The sequence below is a fragment of the Oratosquilla oratoria genome, chromosome 28 (assembly GCF_046742065.1).
Source record: "Oratosquilla oratoria isolate Oo_2021 chromosome 28, ASM4674206v1, whole genome shotgun sequence".
Lineage (NCBI taxonomy): Eukaryota > Metazoa > Arthropoda > Malacostraca > Stomatopoda > Squillidae > Oratosquilla > Oratosquilla oratoria.
Window position 1 is genome coordinate 44,697,442 of NC_134804.1, and position 17,967 is coordinate 44,715,408.

General features: G+C 39.1%; 1 protein-coding gene and 1 long non-coding RNA gene across 3 annotated transcripts in view; one reads left to right on the forward strand and one right to left on the reverse strand.

The window, feature by feature from the left end:
- The window catches only part of LOC143040360 (uncharacterized), a 24,382-nt gene extending 11,245 nt beyond the window's left edge, over positions 1-13,137 (forward strand). For both annotated transcript variants that reach the window (XM_076211350.1, XM_076211349.1), the window contains exons 2-11: positions 984-2,668; positions 3,543-3,654; positions 4,607-4,759; positions 5,148-5,286; positions 6,266-6,474; positions 6,880-7,010; positions 7,817-7,944; positions 8,670-8,745; positions 9,845-10,053; positions 10,776-13,137. In XM_076211350.1, coding sequence (XP_076067465.1) covers positions 994-2,668; positions 3,543-3,654; positions 4,607-4,759; positions 5,148-5,286; positions 6,266-6,474; positions 6,880-7,010; positions 7,817-7,944; positions 8,670-8,745; positions 9,845-10,053; positions 10,776-10,904 — 2,961 coding nt within the window. In that variant the 5' untranslated portion in view covers positions 984-993 and the 3' untranslated portion in view covers positions 10,905-13,137. The remainder of the gene's footprint in view (positions 1-983; positions 2,669-3,542; positions 3,655-4,606; positions 4,760-5,147; positions 5,287-6,265; positions 6,475-6,879; positions 7,011-7,816; positions 7,945-8,669; positions 8,746-9,844; positions 10,054-10,775) is intronic.
- Positions 6,894-17,967, reverse strand: part of LOC143040364 (uncharacterized) — a 33,529-nt gene continuing 22,455 nt past the window's right edge. The window contains exon 3 of the long non-coding RNA XR_012967710.1: positions 6,894-7,021. This is a non-coding gene — a long non-coding RNA (uncharacterized LOC143040364). The remainder of the gene's footprint in view (positions 7,022-17,967) is intronic.

Genomic DNA, 17,967 nt, shown 5'->3' on the forward strand with positions numbered 1-17,967 from the left:
ATATTGTCACAATTTACAAGGTGCCAGTGTGATGTGACTAACCAGTATGATATAAAAGTTACAGCTTTATTACTCGATCTCTTTCACTCTGAATATCAATAACCACAGAAAATATGATCAAGCCAGTTCATAGGATATGGAGGTCACTCAACTACAATTTCAAAAATTAAAGACGACGCAGGCATCTTTGTATACAACTCGCGCTTCATGACGCCGACATAGATGTCATCGTATTGAAAGGGAGCAGTGATTTGTCATAGAAATACTAACATCTGATTTAGCCAGCTGCCCCAGGCAGTATCATCAGACGGGGATTTTGCTTGGGACTGATGAAAGTGGAATGGTAATAGTAATAAGAAACCAAGATTTCAAATAGAGATGATAAATTGTTGAAATTAGCATTTTCCAAGAAAAAAGTTCGCTGTCAAAGTAAAAACTGTAATCTAATCACTTTTTTGATAACAAGACATCATTATCAATTATGTGTGAAGTCACTTCCGATTTGACTGATAAACAAGTTAAACCTTATCTCCGGTCTTTAAAAAAAAAAATCGTGCAGATTTTGGGGAAAATAACGCGTGTGCCTGTGCCGAACGTTTGATCTTTGTTTCTGCAAAATATGGTCAAGATTGATAAGTTGCATTATGCAAAGGTTGTGAAAGCAAAGCAAATGGAATCATTCGACTAAGGACGTCTTTTGTGAGTTCGAGGACGTTCTCTCTGGATATCGACTGTAAGTTATATACAGTAGACATCTTTAGGTCTTTAATGATCCTCCCCTACGGACCAGAGACACGTAGCATTCTTTTACAACTAGGAACTATTTTCCACTCAAAAGGAAATGCTGATCACTTTGAACTTCTATTATTCCAACGTTCTGCTGATACTCTCATAAAATCTCCAGGACTATCATAGTGTCCCCCAAAGATAGAAACGCTGGTTATATATGACAGAATTCTAAGGTTCTTAATTCCTCTTTCCAGACACGAAACTATGCCATCCCTTGGGACTCTGTTGCGTGAAGGTGGGACCTGGAGCTACAATTCCATCGTCGACGCCTCCTACACAAGTAACAACCGACGAAGTATCGAAAGAACGCCCCTTCTCGCTGAAGAAGGTGAGGATGCAAGGCAAGCGCTCCAGGAAACTGAGGAGAGGCCCTCCGAAGACCTCTTGAGCCACAATTCCATCGTCGACCCCTCCTACAGAAGTAACGACCGACGAAGTATCGAAAGAACACCCCTCGCTGAAGAAGGTGAGGGTGCAAGGCAAGCGCTCTGGGAAACTGAGGCGAGGCCCTCCGAAGACCTCTTGAGCTACAATTCCATCGTCGACCCCTCCTACAGAAGTAACAACCGACGAAGTATTGAAAGAACGCCCCTCGCTGGGCAAGCGCTCTGGGAAACTGAGGAGAGGCCTTCCGAAGGCAGGCCCTTGAGCTACGGTGCCATCGTCGACCCCTCCTACAGAAGTAACAACCGACGAAGTATCGAAAGAACGCCCCTTCTCGCTGAAGAAGGTGAGGGTACAAGACAAGCGCTCTGGGAAACTGAGGTGAGGCCCTCCGAAGGCAGGCTCTTGAGCTACAAGTCCATCGTCGACCCCTCCCACAGAAGTAACAAACGACGAACCACTGAAAAGACACTCCTTTTTACTGAAGAAAGTGAAAACGAAAGGCGAAAGCTCCGGGGAACTGAGGAGAGGCCCTCCGAAGGCAGGCCCTTGGGCTACGGTTCCATCGCCAACCCCATCTACAGAAGTAACAACCGACGAACCACTAAAAAGACGCCCCTTCTTACTGAAGAAAGCGAAGACGAAAGGCAAACGCTCCGGGGAACTGAGGAGAGGCCCTCCGAAGGCAGACCCTTGAGCTACGGTTCCATCGTCAGCCCCATCTACAGAAGTAACAAACGACGAACCACTGAAAAGACACTCCTTTTTACTGAAGAAAGTGAAAACGAAAGGCGAAAGCTCCGGGGAACTGAGGAGAGGCCCTCCGAAGGCAGGCCCTTGGGCTACGGTTCCATCGCCAACCCCATCTACAGAAGTAACAACCGACGAACCACTAAAAAGACGCCCCTTCTTACTGAAGAAAGCGAAGACGAAAGGCAAACGCTCCGGGGAACTGAGGAGAGGCCCTCCGAAGGCAGACCCTTGAGCTACGGTTCCATCGTCAGCCCCATCTACAGAAGTAACAACCGACGAACCAATGAGAAGACTCCCCTTCTTACTAAAGAAAGGGAAGACGAAAGGCAAACGCTCCGGGGAACTAAGGACCGGCTTTTCGCAGGCACAGCGTCCCGTGTCGGGAATGACCCGCTCATCAGGACAGTTCCCCAGTTCGAAGAGGTACCCTGCACGAGAACCCCCTGGGGATGTGAAGGGAGATGCTGCAGTCCAGATTTACTCAAAGGGAAGTCTTACGTAGATCCGAGGGGTGTATCTTTTAAGAAAGATGTACACTGGGAAACGGCCTCCAGGGATATCCAGAGAAGTTGCTTGAAAACAGACACGTCTCAGAGGAAGACCCTGAACACAAACAGAGACTACAGAACGGACTGGACCCAGGATAGAGCCTCATTGGACTATAGTCAAAGATGCCCCAGTGAAGACACCCCTGAGAGCAACGCCTCCGAAAACCTGGGACCCTCATCGTCGTCATTAATAGGTAAGGAAGGGTTGTGTGTTGTCTGTGTACTAGCGTGGAAAGCTCGAGATCAAGGCAGCAAGTGCCGAGATCCAGCCGAAGCTTTTGCCTTTTTTATTAGTTTTTAGGTCACGTGACGGTCACTGGTAGCACAGGGAATCTAATCCGGGCTCTCAAAGTATAGTAAAAAATGGCCGAGAAAACGTCTCGGAAGCAATTCAGTGATGGACACTGAAACACGTGTATTATGTCAACAATAACCAACTTTTCTATTGCACCAATGAGGTGTCATAGAGGTGGTAAAGGGAAAATTTATGGCAGATGCCAGAAAAAAAAGATGGTAGAAATCAAAAATAATCATTCATTACTGAGTGGAGACTAATTTCCACAATCATCAAAGAATGCTAAATGATTCTTGTCCTTAAAATATCGACTGTAAAAGAAGTCCATATTTTGATCATTCATTCTAGAATGGTTTGTGTTATACCAATGATCGACTAATGGGGAGATAAAGGGCGGGGATGAACAAGGTGTCGGTGTTCGGCTGGCTACAGAGTGTACTGACTTGAGCCACCACACTTCATTTTTTTTTTTTTTTTTTTTTTTTTTTTTTTTCTCCTCCACACTATAAAAGTCAACTCAATTTTGGATGGGGGATATATTTACAACATTTTAGGTGAAGCTAGTGTACAAACTGTATACACTTTTGTGTATGAATGTATATATATAAATATGGAACAAATAGCTAGTTGCAGTAATGTTATTCAAAGAAACCGGGCTTGATCAGAGGGATCCGCGGTCGAGGCTTTACCACGACCGAGTTATATATATATATATTTGTTTACTTATTGTCTTTATTTATTATATTCAAGAGCTTGTTTTGTCCCTACCTCAGGCAAAGGGGTGGTGATCATCGGCTCTGGTGACTTTGGTTGCGCCATGGTCTTCCGCCTCCAAAAGGCTGGCATCCTCGGCATTGTCGCTAGCAGGAGTCCTCAGCAGCGGAGGTAAGTCTCTGCAGGAGTTCCTGTGACAATGCAGAGAATCTGGTTTAAAGAAAGATATAAAGTTAGAAAGAAAAATATATAAAGAATTACAATTGTGTGTTTATTTGGTAGTTATATACAGAGTAAACTGCTGTTAAATTAGGCTTTGAATGCATGTTGTCCGAATAGACTGTTGATAGGGTTGATGAAAGAGTATTGGGGTGGTTTGGACACATGGAAAGAATGAGGAAAGATTAGTAGAAGAAGTGTGGAAGGCAGAGATGGATGGAGTGAACATGAGTGGGCGACCATGGAGGAGATGGATGGGTGGGGTGGGCGTTGGAAGGGAGGAGGGTGTCTGTTGAGGAAGGGGGAAGACAGAAGATGGGGTGAGTGGAGAATGGCTGTATATGGATGATGCTGTGATGTATGGGAGGGAGTATGTGTGAATGATATTTTTGATGCAGCCCAAAGGGATTTTCCCCATCTTCACTTTTTCTGCATGAGGGGACAGAAGGGGCTGACACTTAAACGAATCAGCCTTTCTGTGGATGTACTGTGTCTTGCTGCATTGCTCCTGACCCAGGGCAGTGGGCAAAAATGCAGGGATAACCAATCATCTAGCAGGAGCCAAGAAAAGAGGGAGAGAGGGGGTGGTGAATGGGAGTGGAGTATGTGGAAATGAAATGGGTGGGAGTGGATTTATGCCTTTTAACTTTAGCTACTTCCCTTGTAAGGGGGAAAAAGCCCTTTGTATATGTATGAATAGATTATTTTGTTAGTCCATGTAGGTTCACAGATTGGTGTGGAATATTTTTCTTAGTGTCCCTCAAATACCTTTTTATTGATTCTTTTTTTTATGTATTTATATCGTTTCCTACTTTTTCTTCTTCTTCTACCACAGCATGAAAATCGAGGCAACGATTGATTCAGCACTCAATATGTTTCTAACAAGCACTTTGTTCTGCTTCAGACAGTTTGTGGAGGGCTGCGGAGGTGTGGTAGGGTCCTACAGCGAGGTCCTCCCTATGTGCCGCATAGTAGTTTTGGCTGTGCCTCACGAGAGCCACCCCTGCCTTCCTTCCAACCTACTTCAGGATAAGATCCTTATCGACGTCAGCAACAGGTGGGGGTTCTAAGAACTATCACACTCTAGGTTTAGTTTTAGCTCATGTGAGGTTATTTTATTCTGATAAATAAGTCTATTCAGCCGAGAGAAGCCCCTCTCTGGAGGTTCCTCAGTGGTAGCCATTGTAGAAAAAATATCAATTAATTGTCTAAAAGTGTTTCATAGTGGAAGGAATTTGTTGCAAGGCGTACAATAATAGTTCTTGTGCATGCAGTTCATTTGTGGGTTAAACTCTTGTTTCTCTTTTTCTATCTTTGTCCATCCTCCCCTCATATCTGCCTGAGAGGGGAAGATGGTTTTCCCTCCATAAAATACTCATAAAATCACCTGAAGACAAATGATTGTGAAAAAAGTAATCATAACCATGAAGTCTCCTTTTCTTCAGGGATCCTAAGAAGAGTTCACAGCCAAAGAGTAATGCAGAAGTTCTTCAGGAGTTTTTCCCACAAAGTCACGTGGTCAAAGCTTTCAACACCTTGTCTGCCTACTCACTTCAGAATGGAGCCATCCAAGCAAGCAAAGAGGTGTGTGAAAATGTCTCAGGGAGGGGGAAAGGTGGTACGATTTCTCCCTCGATAAACAACATTTCCATTCTTGAGGGTATTCACAACAATGAAGTGGTGTCATGAAGGTGAAGTAGGAGATGTTCAGGGAGTGATCTCGGATGAAGAGATAGTTTAAAGTGTTCATTATTTGTTTTTGAATCAAGATTAGTCTCTGGGCATATTGTAGATAGAATGCTGCGACTTGTTCTGGAGTGATGTCACTAAAGTCCCTAAAATATGGACTGCATAAGTCAAGACTTCTAGGGTAAGAAACTTGGAATAGCAAGTGGCTTTAAAGCTGTGAGCAATATTAGTTGTCTGTAGGTAAGCTAAATATATCCATGGAGATATATACTTTTTTTTAAACTTGGATATGGGAGGGACAACTGTATAGAGACAATCAGCAGAGAGTACAGATGTCATGGGATAACAGCAAAGACCAATCTATCAGCAGTTAGGGTGGGAGACTTGTGCTTTGGAGAGCATCATAACATTTCTTTCATTCCTGGGGCAATGCACTGATCTAATCTCAAAGAGAGAGAGAGAGAGGGAAATGGCAACAAACAGTTAAGGAAACACACTATGGTAGATCAAAGTTTTTATGGGTACAGCATTTCACTTATGTGAACTTGTGGTGTTTTTTCTGGCACACATAATCTAACCAGCTAGCATAAAGAACATAGTCAACACTAACAAAAACTCATATTCTACAACATTGACCAGATATTCTGTTCCACCATCGTAGGGTGGGATTCTTTTTATGCAATGCTAGAGTAGGAACTGATGAATTTATTTGGGGTACAAGCTATGGTGGAGCCTGCCACTGAAATACAGGATGATAAGATGCTACTCAGGGCCGTTGTCTCACATGCCATGTTGCATGGTGGTTTTTTATGTATGGTAGAGTAGCTTGCACCACCCTCGGTGGAGGAACTAACGTTGTGTAATATTTGACCAGGTCCCCATCTGTGGCAATAATGCCGAGGCACGAGCAGCCGTCGGAGACCTGGCACGGAGTCTTGGCTTCCAACCTGTCGATTGCGGAGGCCTTGCTAGCGCAGCACAGCTCGAGCAGATCCCCCTCAGGTTTTTCTCTATTGAGTGGAAGTTTACCATTTGGCTCACAGTGAGCTTATTCTTCATTGCATGGATCTTCTACCTCTTCAGGTAAATTTTCAAACTATGTGCTATGTAACAAGTGTATATTCTTTTTTCAATTAACAAAAAATGGTAATCCTTGTTTTGTTCATCCCACCTATGTCTTTAGGAGGTGGTTAATGTAATGTGTCTGTAATTTTGTTATTTGACCCAAGTTCTTCATCTACTTTGTTTGGATTTTCCACCTCTTCAGGTTAATCTTGAGGTGTACAGTTTTGTAAATTAACGCAAATTCTTGTGCTTCCTTGTTTGAATATTCTCCCTCTTGAAGCAAACCTTAAGGACGTGTTTACAGTTTCGTGACATTCTTCACATCTTTTAGATAGTCTTTTTGGGTCTAATGTATGTCAGCATTTCTGTAACATAACATGAAATTGTTGTAACATTGTGAGTGATGAGAGGCTTCATTGGTAGGCTCCAGCTGTGTAGGGGGATTGAAGATGGTAACTGGCGTCATGTTCACTTTGAACTGCTACCTCTGACGAACACCCAACTCTCCTTCGCAATGGCCGCAACCATATTACTCGCCCTCTGTTACTTGCCAGGTAAGGAAAGCCTGAGGATCGGGAAGATGCCAGTCAGTAAGGAATGTTATGAACACTGAATGTCTATTTATCAAAAGTTTTCTTCCCCCCATTGTAAGGGAGGTAGCCAAGGTAACCTATCCATTCTTCACCCATTTGTTTCCATAAACATTAATATTCTATGTACCCAAAGGCTTCTTCCCCATTATAAAGGAGGTATAGCCAAGGCATGTACCCACCCTCCACCTGTCCCACATTTATCCAATATTTTTTTGATTTCCCATTTTATTAGAGTTCTTATATTTAGTTCTTTTATCTTTGGGTGTTGAGCAAGAGTGGGATTCCTGTTGAGGAAGGAAAAGAGAAGACAGGAAATAGGGGTGAGTAGAGAATGGATTCTACTGTGACAAATGGAAAGGAATGGGAGGGGATTAAGAAGTGGCTGTGAGTGATATTTTGACACAGCCCGAGAGAATTTCTCACCGTCTTCAATATGTCTACATGAGGAGATGAAGAAAGGGGTCACTGATTAAATGAAGTGATCATGCTGTGGAGGTGCTGTCTTGCTGCATTGTTTCTGACTTGGGATGGTGAGTGAGATGCAGGGGTGACCTGTCATCCATGAGGAGCCAAGATGAGAGGGAGGAAGGAGTGGTCAATGATTGTGAAATAGGTGGGAATTGAATTATGCCTTTTGGGTTTGGCTGCCTCCTTTGTAAGGGGGAAAGATCTCTTGTTCTATGTGTGTATGTATGTATCCTAGTTCTTTGCTGATAAGTAGCCATCCCTGATGCAGCAATAAATTAACAAACTGTTTTGTTCCTCAGGTGTCCTTGCAGCGTACTTGCAGCTGTGGCGAGGCACCAAGTACTCCCGTTTCCCCAACTGCCTCGACAGGTGGCTCAGGAGCAGGAAGCATATCGGCCTCATGGCCTTACTTCTCGGAGGTCTCCATGTAGGTCATTAGATAGATAGATAGATAGACTTTATTTGGCAATGAATCAATGTACATGAAGTGCAAATAATGACAAGAACACATAGTTCAGAACAATAATTGCAAATTGCCGAGGATAACACAAAAAGCATGTACACTTATTTCCATTAGCGCAATCTCTCTCTTTCTATATATATATATATATATATATATATCACTTGTGTTATAAAAAAATTAATTAAATAAACACAGTTTCGAGAATGTCTCAAAAGATGCCAGCCACCATCAATCCATTGTCCTAGATATCTCTCACAGAAAATCTGCTGCCCCCTGAGGTTCATGACAGCAGCCACTGGGAGGGTCCATAAGTCATCCAGGGAAGATGTATTGTGTTGTAATCTGAGGATTGTTCATGTTGGGTAGTATGAGGTGATTTCTGTCCTCTGTGTGGGGGTTGCATCTGGGGGAGTTTGAACATGTAGGGAGGCCTTTCCTCTGTTGGTACTATTTCAGTGTTGGATGGTTAAAAAAATAGTATATGTATATATATATATATATATATATATATATATATATATATATATATATATATATATATATATATATATATATTTTTTTTTTTTTTTTTTTTTTTTTTTTTTTTTTGGAGCTCTTATGTTTGAAGGGTGTTGGTATAGTATAATGTCATCCTCTGTAGTAAATATGAGTGAAGTCAACTGTACAAACAGTTTCTTTTCTTCCTGCAGTGCATCATGGCCATCTTGGAGAATCAGGGACATGGAACCAAGTACTCGTGGGACAACGGACTTCGAAAAGTTGCAGGCAAGTCTGTGAACACTGTTGTTATCCAAAGAATGCTACAACAGAGATTAATAGTAACCTGCCACACACAAAACATCCAAAGTGCCTCCCCATTCCCATTCTCCCTTTATCCTCCATTTCCAATTGAAGTAATCAAATGTAAGAAAAGGTTGGCTCAAAAAACTTTCCTACCATCAGGCTTTTATCAACCTATACCTCCTTCCCTTCCTCTCACCATTACCCATCTCTCCACTGTTCCCAATTCATATATAACAGGGAAGTGGAGCATATACATTATTATTTTATATATATATATATATATATATATATATATATATATATATATATATATATATATATAAATGTGTATATATATATGTATATATATATATATATATAAATATATATATATATATATATATATATATATATATATATATATATATACAGGTAAACGTCGACTTACGATGGCCGCGACTTACGATTGTTCGACTTTACGATGACGACGACGACGATATGATAATTTAACACCTTCCATACGGTGCCGCACACGTAGGCGTCATGAGGAGCAAGTGGATTCGCGACGCTGCCATATCGGCGTCTTGATTATATTTATTGTAGTCGCCCCTGTGTTTTTACATTCTCTCAAATGTGCCCTAAATCCCATTCTCTGTGGTTTTCAAAATTCACGGGTGAAAGAGAGAACGATCGATATAAGCGGTGACTATATTTTATGATGCGAGTATTATTACGTCACGTCGTACGGCTGGCATTGGCTGCTGCCCGCGAGATTTAAGTTCCGTACTGAAAATACATATTATAGTGTTTGAATATGGTAAAAAGGATAAAAATAATTAAATAAACTACTGTACATGTTTAATAGGCTATATTCAGTATCTCTGGTGGTTAATATACAGGTAGGCTAGGTACAGTGACCACGGAACAGTGATACACAAATTGGGGATCGACTTACGATGGCTCTATCGAAACCTAATGCCATCGTAAGTCGACGTTTACCTGTATATATATATTTTTTTTCTTTTCTTTTTTTTTCTTTTTTGTTAGTGTGCGGTGGTGAGCAGGTTAGGAGAAGACTTGTTTCATGTTCTTCCTTCTACAGGAGGTATTCTCATGGGGCTCCTGCTACTCTTGGGTGTGACTTCACTGCCCTCAGTCACGGCCACACTATCCTGGAGAGAGTTCACCTGCATACAGAGCAAACTGGGGTGGTTGACTCTTGTTGTAGCCTGTGTCCACATCATCTTTGTGTACTGGCCTCAAGTCTTCCAGCCCTCCTTCTTGTGCGTCGTTCTGCCACGAGGACCACAGGTGAGGTGTGCATGAACCCCTGAGTTGAGGTTCAGGAATATATCTGCCCCTGAAGTTGGTCTAATGATTTTCTTGTTCTCTAATGGAGTTGGTTTTTTAAATGGTGGGTTTCAGTATCTTGTAGCATTGTAGTAGAATTATACTATGAAATTCTGGGGAGATTAATGATCTGACAATAGTACTGATTAGAAAACAAATTAAAAGATGATGTCTTACACCTAAAGACTGATCTTATGGGCTTTGGTTTATTTCTGAATCTAATCACTTATTTCCATGTCGTTCAGGCCATACTAGATTTGATGTATCATGGCTTTTAGGCACAGGAAGTCTGTGGTAGTTTGTTGCATGTGTTCAACACTGCCAGTTGTATATGTGTATTTTTTAAGGTATTTGATTTTCAAGAGTAAAGGTGGTCATTTTGTGTAATACTGCTTAATCTTGGGTGAGGGGCAGGACAGCCTATCCCTAAGGTATATGGTAGGGGTATTTTAATTAATTATTTGATTAGTTTATTTAATTACTTGCTTATTGAAGTGAGCTTGGATTCTGACTAATGAGAAGGCCTTCAGTGCAGGTAGCATTCTGTTGAATTTGGCCCAAGGCAGTTAAGTAGGAAACTGTCATATATCATCTTGATATACTATTTACAGTACTTTTATTTATTTATTTATCTCTTTCTTTCTTTCTTTCTTTTGTTTGACTTACCATAACCTCTGTTACAGTTAAGCCTCATCATCCCATTTATCACCATCCTGCTCAAACTCCCCCTACTCCTGCCCTGTGTGAACTCCAAGCTCACCAAGATTCGTAAAGGACATGAGAGGGATGCATCTTCATCCTCCACAGTGTGACAGGTTCCTACAAATACCTCCTCCAGGTTCCTCCTGCTGTAGCTGATGTAAGGCTGCTTATCCCTTGCTATGGTTGTGCTCTGATGTTCTTCCCAAACCATTCTGTGATACTGAATGCCTTCTTCAGACACTGTAGAAGGGCCAGAAGTCTCAACCTTGGGAGGTCACAATTCAAAAACTAGTGAGAGTTCAGTGTTGACAAGTTGTTTCGTCAAGGTGCTAAACAGCAACACATAAGGATGGGGTCTTTTCTTCATCCTTAAATCTTGTATTGAGAACCTTTTATGTGATGTGGTTGTGTATTATAATCTAAAGTTTATTTTTAGTGCTGATTCTCCACACAAATTGAAGAGGAGTGATCTCTACTAACACACAAATTTTGCCTTTAGTGAAGAATGAACTCAAATGTCTTTTGATAGTTTTAGTGAGTTCTGTGTACTTGGTAATGTTCTCCCTTCCAAATTATTATTTCATATTCCTTTGTACAAAGTGTGAGTATGTATATATCTGCTGACAAATGAACCTACTATGCCTTTCTTAAGAAATGTATGCACACACACATGCACAGGCTGTCTTCAGCATGCTATTATCTAGTCGCATAATCAGAAGCATATTGATCCCTCACTTGCTTCTCGCTCTCCTCTCTGATTCCCAGTAGTAATTGTTACCTGCCCCACCAGTTCCTTGAACTACACAGGGCCAAGCTGACAGCATCAGTTGCAGCTACTCAGTGCCTCATGGCATAAGCTCCTCACCTCACTTCTTATTTCTGTAAGAACTAGTCCACTGCTTGAAGAAAGATTCTCCAGTCTTATACTATGCCTAGATACTACAGATTTCTTTATAATACTCACCTGATCATTTATTTACGTGTAAGATCTTCATTTTCAAAAGATGTACCATGTAAAACAAGATAATGCACAACAGGACAGAAGCACTGGTGGATGTGGTCCACAACAATTACATGGTATAGTCATGGATCAGTTAAGCTTCTGCCTTAAATGCATGCTGTATATTTTTGTGCACATTTTTTCAATTAGAGCAGTGACTTGACCTTTTTCATTCCATTTTCCCATTCAAGAATTCTCAACCATCATGCCGCCTCCCTTTATTTTCTCCCAAATCCCTCCCTTACAAGGAAGGTAGCCAAAGTCAAAGACATAAATTCACTCCCACCCATTTCATCCCCACAAACTCCACCTCCATTCATGACCACCCTCCCTGCATGATAATAATAATGATGTTCAAATTTTTATGTACAGTAGAGCCTTTGCTCTATTACAAAGTTGATAATCATAATTATCTTAACTTGATAGATTTTTGTGATAGTTTCCTTACATTCAGATTTCTCACATTATATAGAAATGTATAATTTGTAACAGCAGGCCATGACTTCCAGTTGGAGGGTCACTGGTAATACTATGCTCTTCTGCAAGAATAACAAGTCTATTGTTGTACTGAATGGTGGGCACAAAGACATAGCAGACAATACATACATAGGTTGTACATAACATATATATGCAGTTTGATTCGTATATACATGCATATACATGAGTATGTACACGTATCCTTCACACACAAAAATGTGATATTTTAATTTTTTATTAACCATTGCATGCTGTCAACCTTAGCAAACCATTCTGAATCGAATGTGTCCTTAGTGATCATGGTGTAGAGTTGTGTAAAAAAAGTATAGAGCATTCATATGTAAATCACATTTCATGCATAGAATTTTTAGTGAATTTTAAGTAATATACTATAGCAAAACTATCGTAAAATTAAATGAAAGCCATTTTAAATCCATAAGTTGAAATGTTGAGTGATTAAGAATGATCACAAATGCCATACAGAGAAAAATAAACTGATGTTTAGTATTTGTTGTCACCCACTGTAGGTGACTGAAGGCTGATATACAAGTGGATGCTTCTTGCTTCATTTATTAGATGAAGGTTGCAGGTAAGGAGAAGATAATTGAGAGTTGGGATTAGGAAATAAGAGTAGAGGGCAGATGGCTGGGTACAGAAAAGACAAGTATACATAAATACAAGCAGTGGTACAAACATAAGATACACATATGATGGCAAGGTACAGGCATATATATCACTCCATTTATTAGTCTTCCCAGCCCGAAAACCCCGATTTCCCACACGTGCCCTCACATCGTTCGGGAGATGTACGCATAAGTGCATAACTTCAATACTTAATTACTTCAAAAGTACGCATTTGCGACGGAAATGATTATTGGAAAAGGATCTGTTTTCCTCATCCAAACAAATAATTCTTACTATAGTTAAACTAATTCAAAAGAGAAAGTTGATCTTACCTTCTTCTTGATAATTTAGATGTAAATTTTAGAAAAGGCGGATTTTCGAGAGACCGGTTTTAACTCGGCCGAGTTATACTTACGTCCCTTTCGCCCTTTTAAGTTTATCCGTTATTTTCAATTGTGAAGTGTTAAACTTAGTTTTAAAGAGAGGTTTCTCTTTATAGTTGGGAGTGAATGTTCCTCCGAAATTGATTTTCTGTAGTTTCAGTTTACGCAAATTCTAAGCGTCCTGACTTGACGAAAACTATTATTTGAGTGAATCCGGTCGTAGGCCACACGCAATATCTATAATTTTCGCGACCATTGTTTACTTTTCACCGACCAGAATTTTCGGTATTTAATTCAAATGTTTAAATTTTTTCAATAGACTACAAATTATCAGTAGCAATTGATCATTAACATTATTAATTATTCAGATTTTATCCAATAATTTAAATATACATAATTTACTACTTTAATGAAATTAAACTTCTAGAGTTCAATAAACGAGTTCAATATGACGTCACCTTTTACGTAATTTCTAATATACTCCAGACAAGAGATTGCATTTGTAACAAATGCAATGCAATGCAACGCAACCTTGTGTCCAAATCAATATAAATACAAATGATTCAATAAGATTTAATGCCTCTAATCAATCTTTAATAAAACAATTTCTCACCCTTAGATTAAGGGTAAAGTATCTGAACCACCACCTAAACTCGTGTATCCTCACCCCAGAACCAGGGTGTAGCATTTTACCCAACACCTAATACACAATTTATAATTTATAAATAATCAAGTTTATTTCTCATAAGTTCACGCTGCTTTAATGCAGCCTTTCTTTTTGGTTTGAGATCTCTATTATTTGCAGATGGAGCTTGAGGATTTGTTTGATTTGAGTCGTTTCCAGTATCTACCTCTGAAGGTTGTGATGGGTTTTGACTTCCAAGAGTGATATTTAATTCCATGGGATACAAATTCTTTATTGTATGGAAGGCAATTTCTCCATTATTTTGTTTCACTTTAACAATCCGAATCTTATTGTCATGTCCAATAATTATCTCTAATATTATTCCCATTAACCAAAAAGGTCTGGGTTTATTTGGATGTTTAATCAAAACTACATCTCCTTTCTTTATCTTGTCAGACCATTCTTTCTGGTAAAGATTTTTTGCATGATCCCTTAAACTCAGAAGATAGTCTTCATACCACAATCTTCTAAATTCCTCAAACATCTCATTCTGCTTGCAAAGTGCATTTTCAAGATTTTCCTGATTTTCATCATTAACCCAAATATCAGTTTCATCTTTGAACATCAATGAACCAATGTTGTTAAGTTTGAGGAATGAATTTGGAGTTATAAATTCAAATTCTTCTGAACTGGCTCTATAAGTGAGAGGCCTAGAATTAATGGCATTTTTTATGTTTGAAAGGGCAGTCAGAAACTCAAAATATGTTGATTTAGATCTTCCAATTGCCTTATACAGACAGTTTTTTACTGTTCTGATAAGACGTTCCCAAGCTGCTCCAACCCATGCTGAATATACTGGGATTCTTACAGGTTTGATGTTGTTTTTTGAGAGTTCATCCAAAAATTCATTCGACTCGAGAGTTCTCTCTAATATGTCTCCACCTTTCACAAATGATCGGGCATTATCACTGTACAAGTAAGTTGGAATAGTATACTGATTACAAAATCTTTGAAAGGCCAGAATGAAATTCTTAGTTGACATGTCAGGCAACAACTCAAAATGGACAGCCCTGATATTAAGGCAAGTGAAAATCAATATAAAATATTTACTCAAAGCATTAGTATTATCTTTCCTCAAAAACACATGACCTGTATAATCTACTCCCACATGATTGAAAGGTCTGATCAGATTCATGTGCTGCTTAGGCATACTGGTTACTTTAGGGTAATTATAGGCAAGTGCATTATACTTCTGGCAAATTTTGCAGTCCTTAATTGAAGCTTTAACAGAAGATCTACCCTTTGGGATCCAGAATCCTTGGGACCTTAGGAAATTTAAGGTAGTACTGACTCCCATGTGTTGTACCTGAGCATGACAAATTCTGGTAAAAAGTACAGTGAAAAAGTGATCTTTTCCCAAAAGTACAGGATTGTGTACATTATAATCAAAATAAAGTGATTTGGAAATCCTTCCTCGTGATCTCAGGATGCTCTTTTCATCAAGAAACAAGTTTAAATTCAATACTAAGGAAGGCACTTCTGAATTTTTAAAGTTACTTGACTTGAGTGTATCCACTTGTTTAAGGAAGCTAATTTCTGTAGCAAAACTGATTGACTGATTTATCATGATCCAATAATCCAATGCCTTCTCATGAGAGTTTTCACCACTTTTCATACAAATCCACTTGAAGAGATACTCAGTGATTTTCATAACTTTATTATAGTTTGAAAACTTATTAATGTCAAAAATAGGTTTCATTTCAACTTCCTTTCCTTGCATGGTATTGAGAGTATTGATATTTTGATTCATCAGATTAAAACCCACACTCAACAATGGGTATTTAGGCCAGGTGTTTAAATCATATTTCATCCAATCTGGTCCCTTGAGCCAAAATTCAAAATTATCGATGAATTTGCTGTAGGTTAAGCCTCTAGTTAAGAGATCAGCTGGATTATTTTCAGTTTTGACATAATTAAAACTAATGGGAATGTTATAATCCCTTTCAAGCTGTTGTAGTTTACTATCCATTTCACCTATTCTGTTTTTGACAAACTTAGATTTAAGTTTAGTCTGTCTGGTTATTAACCAGTTGAGCACAACTTGTGCATCAACAGCAATATTAATATAGTTGAATCTTATATTGGAATAGGCATTCAAAATAGTGGATATGCACTTTAAAGCAAGAATCACTCCAAGTAGCTCCAAGACTGGGATGCTATGTTCTTTTTCCTTGTTAGCAGGAGCCACTTTTGCTTTAGCAAATAAGAGGGAACTACTTTCCTTACTGGTACCATAAGCAACAAACCCAAAGCAATTTTGTGAGCTGTCACTAAAAATATTAAGTCCATATTCTTCATTCTCATTTAATGCCTGCCTATTAAAGGAGACCTGATTGGCTTTCTCAAAATCAGGTTTGATATTATCCCATTCATTTATTATGTCCTCAGGCAATTTTTCATCCCATCCTAATTTGTGTTGCCATACCTTCCTCATCAATAACTTTCCTCTGATACTAATGGGTAAGACTAACCCCAGTGGATCGAACAAACTTGAAGTCTCGGATAACAATTGTCTTTTAGTACTGACAGAGTGAAATTCAACAGGTGCAAGCTGCATCTCATCCATATTAGGATTAAATCTGTATCCTAAAATTTTCTCTGTCTCATTTGAATGTTCAACTAATTTGCCATCCTTTTCTATCAGTTGTCTCAGTTCAAGTGAATTTGAATTCCAAGATCTTAAAATAAAACCACCAAGAGCCATTCTTTCATAGCAAAGCCGATAAAGGTCAGTCATTTCCTTAAAATTATTGCCTGTGAATATTAAATTATCAACATAGAATTGACTGGAAAGAATGTCAGTGCATTTGTCAAGTGGAAATTTACTGGCATGTTTCTTCATTACATAATGTAGAATGAAGGGTGATGATGTAAATCCAAATACTAGAGTTCTATATCTATAAGCAATCAATTTATCCCTTTCCCAAAGGAAACAAAAACGGTTCTTATCAAACTCTTGGCTGAGCCTAATTGACAGGAATGCCTGCTTGATGTCACTCAGCAAGATTATATCATTAGTTCTAAAGCAAAATAACAGTTTAAGCAAGGACTCCATTAGATCAACTCCAGTATATGCAGCCTCATTCAAAGAAGGTAGATTCTTATCAGTCTTTAGTGAGCAATTGAAAACTGGTCTAATTTTAGTTGAGACCTGCTCTTCCATCTTAATGACTGGCCTATGTGGAATCCAAGTGTGATTATTCACCTTTTCATCAGAAAAGTCTATTTCAATCTGCTCTATGATTCCATCCTGAAGCTGCTTATCAAAGACCTCTTCATATTTTTCATATAGATTTGACTTTTTAAGATTTTTTGAAACTCTCCCTAAAACTTTTCTGGCAACCTGAAAATTAGAAGGGACCAGTTCTATTTTTTCTGAATACCAAGGAAGCTTAACTTGGTAATGGCCATCTTTAAACTGAATAGCTTCATTAAATCTAGCAATTTGTTCTTGATCCTCTGAACTATAAATTTCATTCTTACTAATTCCAATAGATTCCAAGCTAAAGAGATATTCTATCCCATTTTCAATATCTGAATCATTTAGAATGTTTTCTAGAGGATTAAAATAAGATTTAATTGGATTAAGTATCAGATTAACTGAGGTGTCAGGAACTTTAGAAGACTTCTGACATTGATAGATTTGAACTTTATTACTTGCCGTTTTTTTACTAATTTGAGAAGCCTGTTTCCTAGTCAAAAAATGATTGACATTACCAATAGGAATTACTTTATTTCCAATTACCATGCAGCTCCCTTGCAAGCATGAGGCAAATGAACATTCTGGAAGGAATTGAAGCAAGTCTACACCTATCAATGCATCCACCTCTATTAATTCATTATCCTGATTTAATCCAAAGGCTTCATCAGCCAATTCAAATCCTTGATCTTTTATATTTTCTAGGGCTTCATTCATACCCGGTACAACAAAACTTATGCTGAGTGAAGGGTCAATAAGAAATGGCATTTGAATTATCTTATTCATTTTAACACCTATTAAGGTT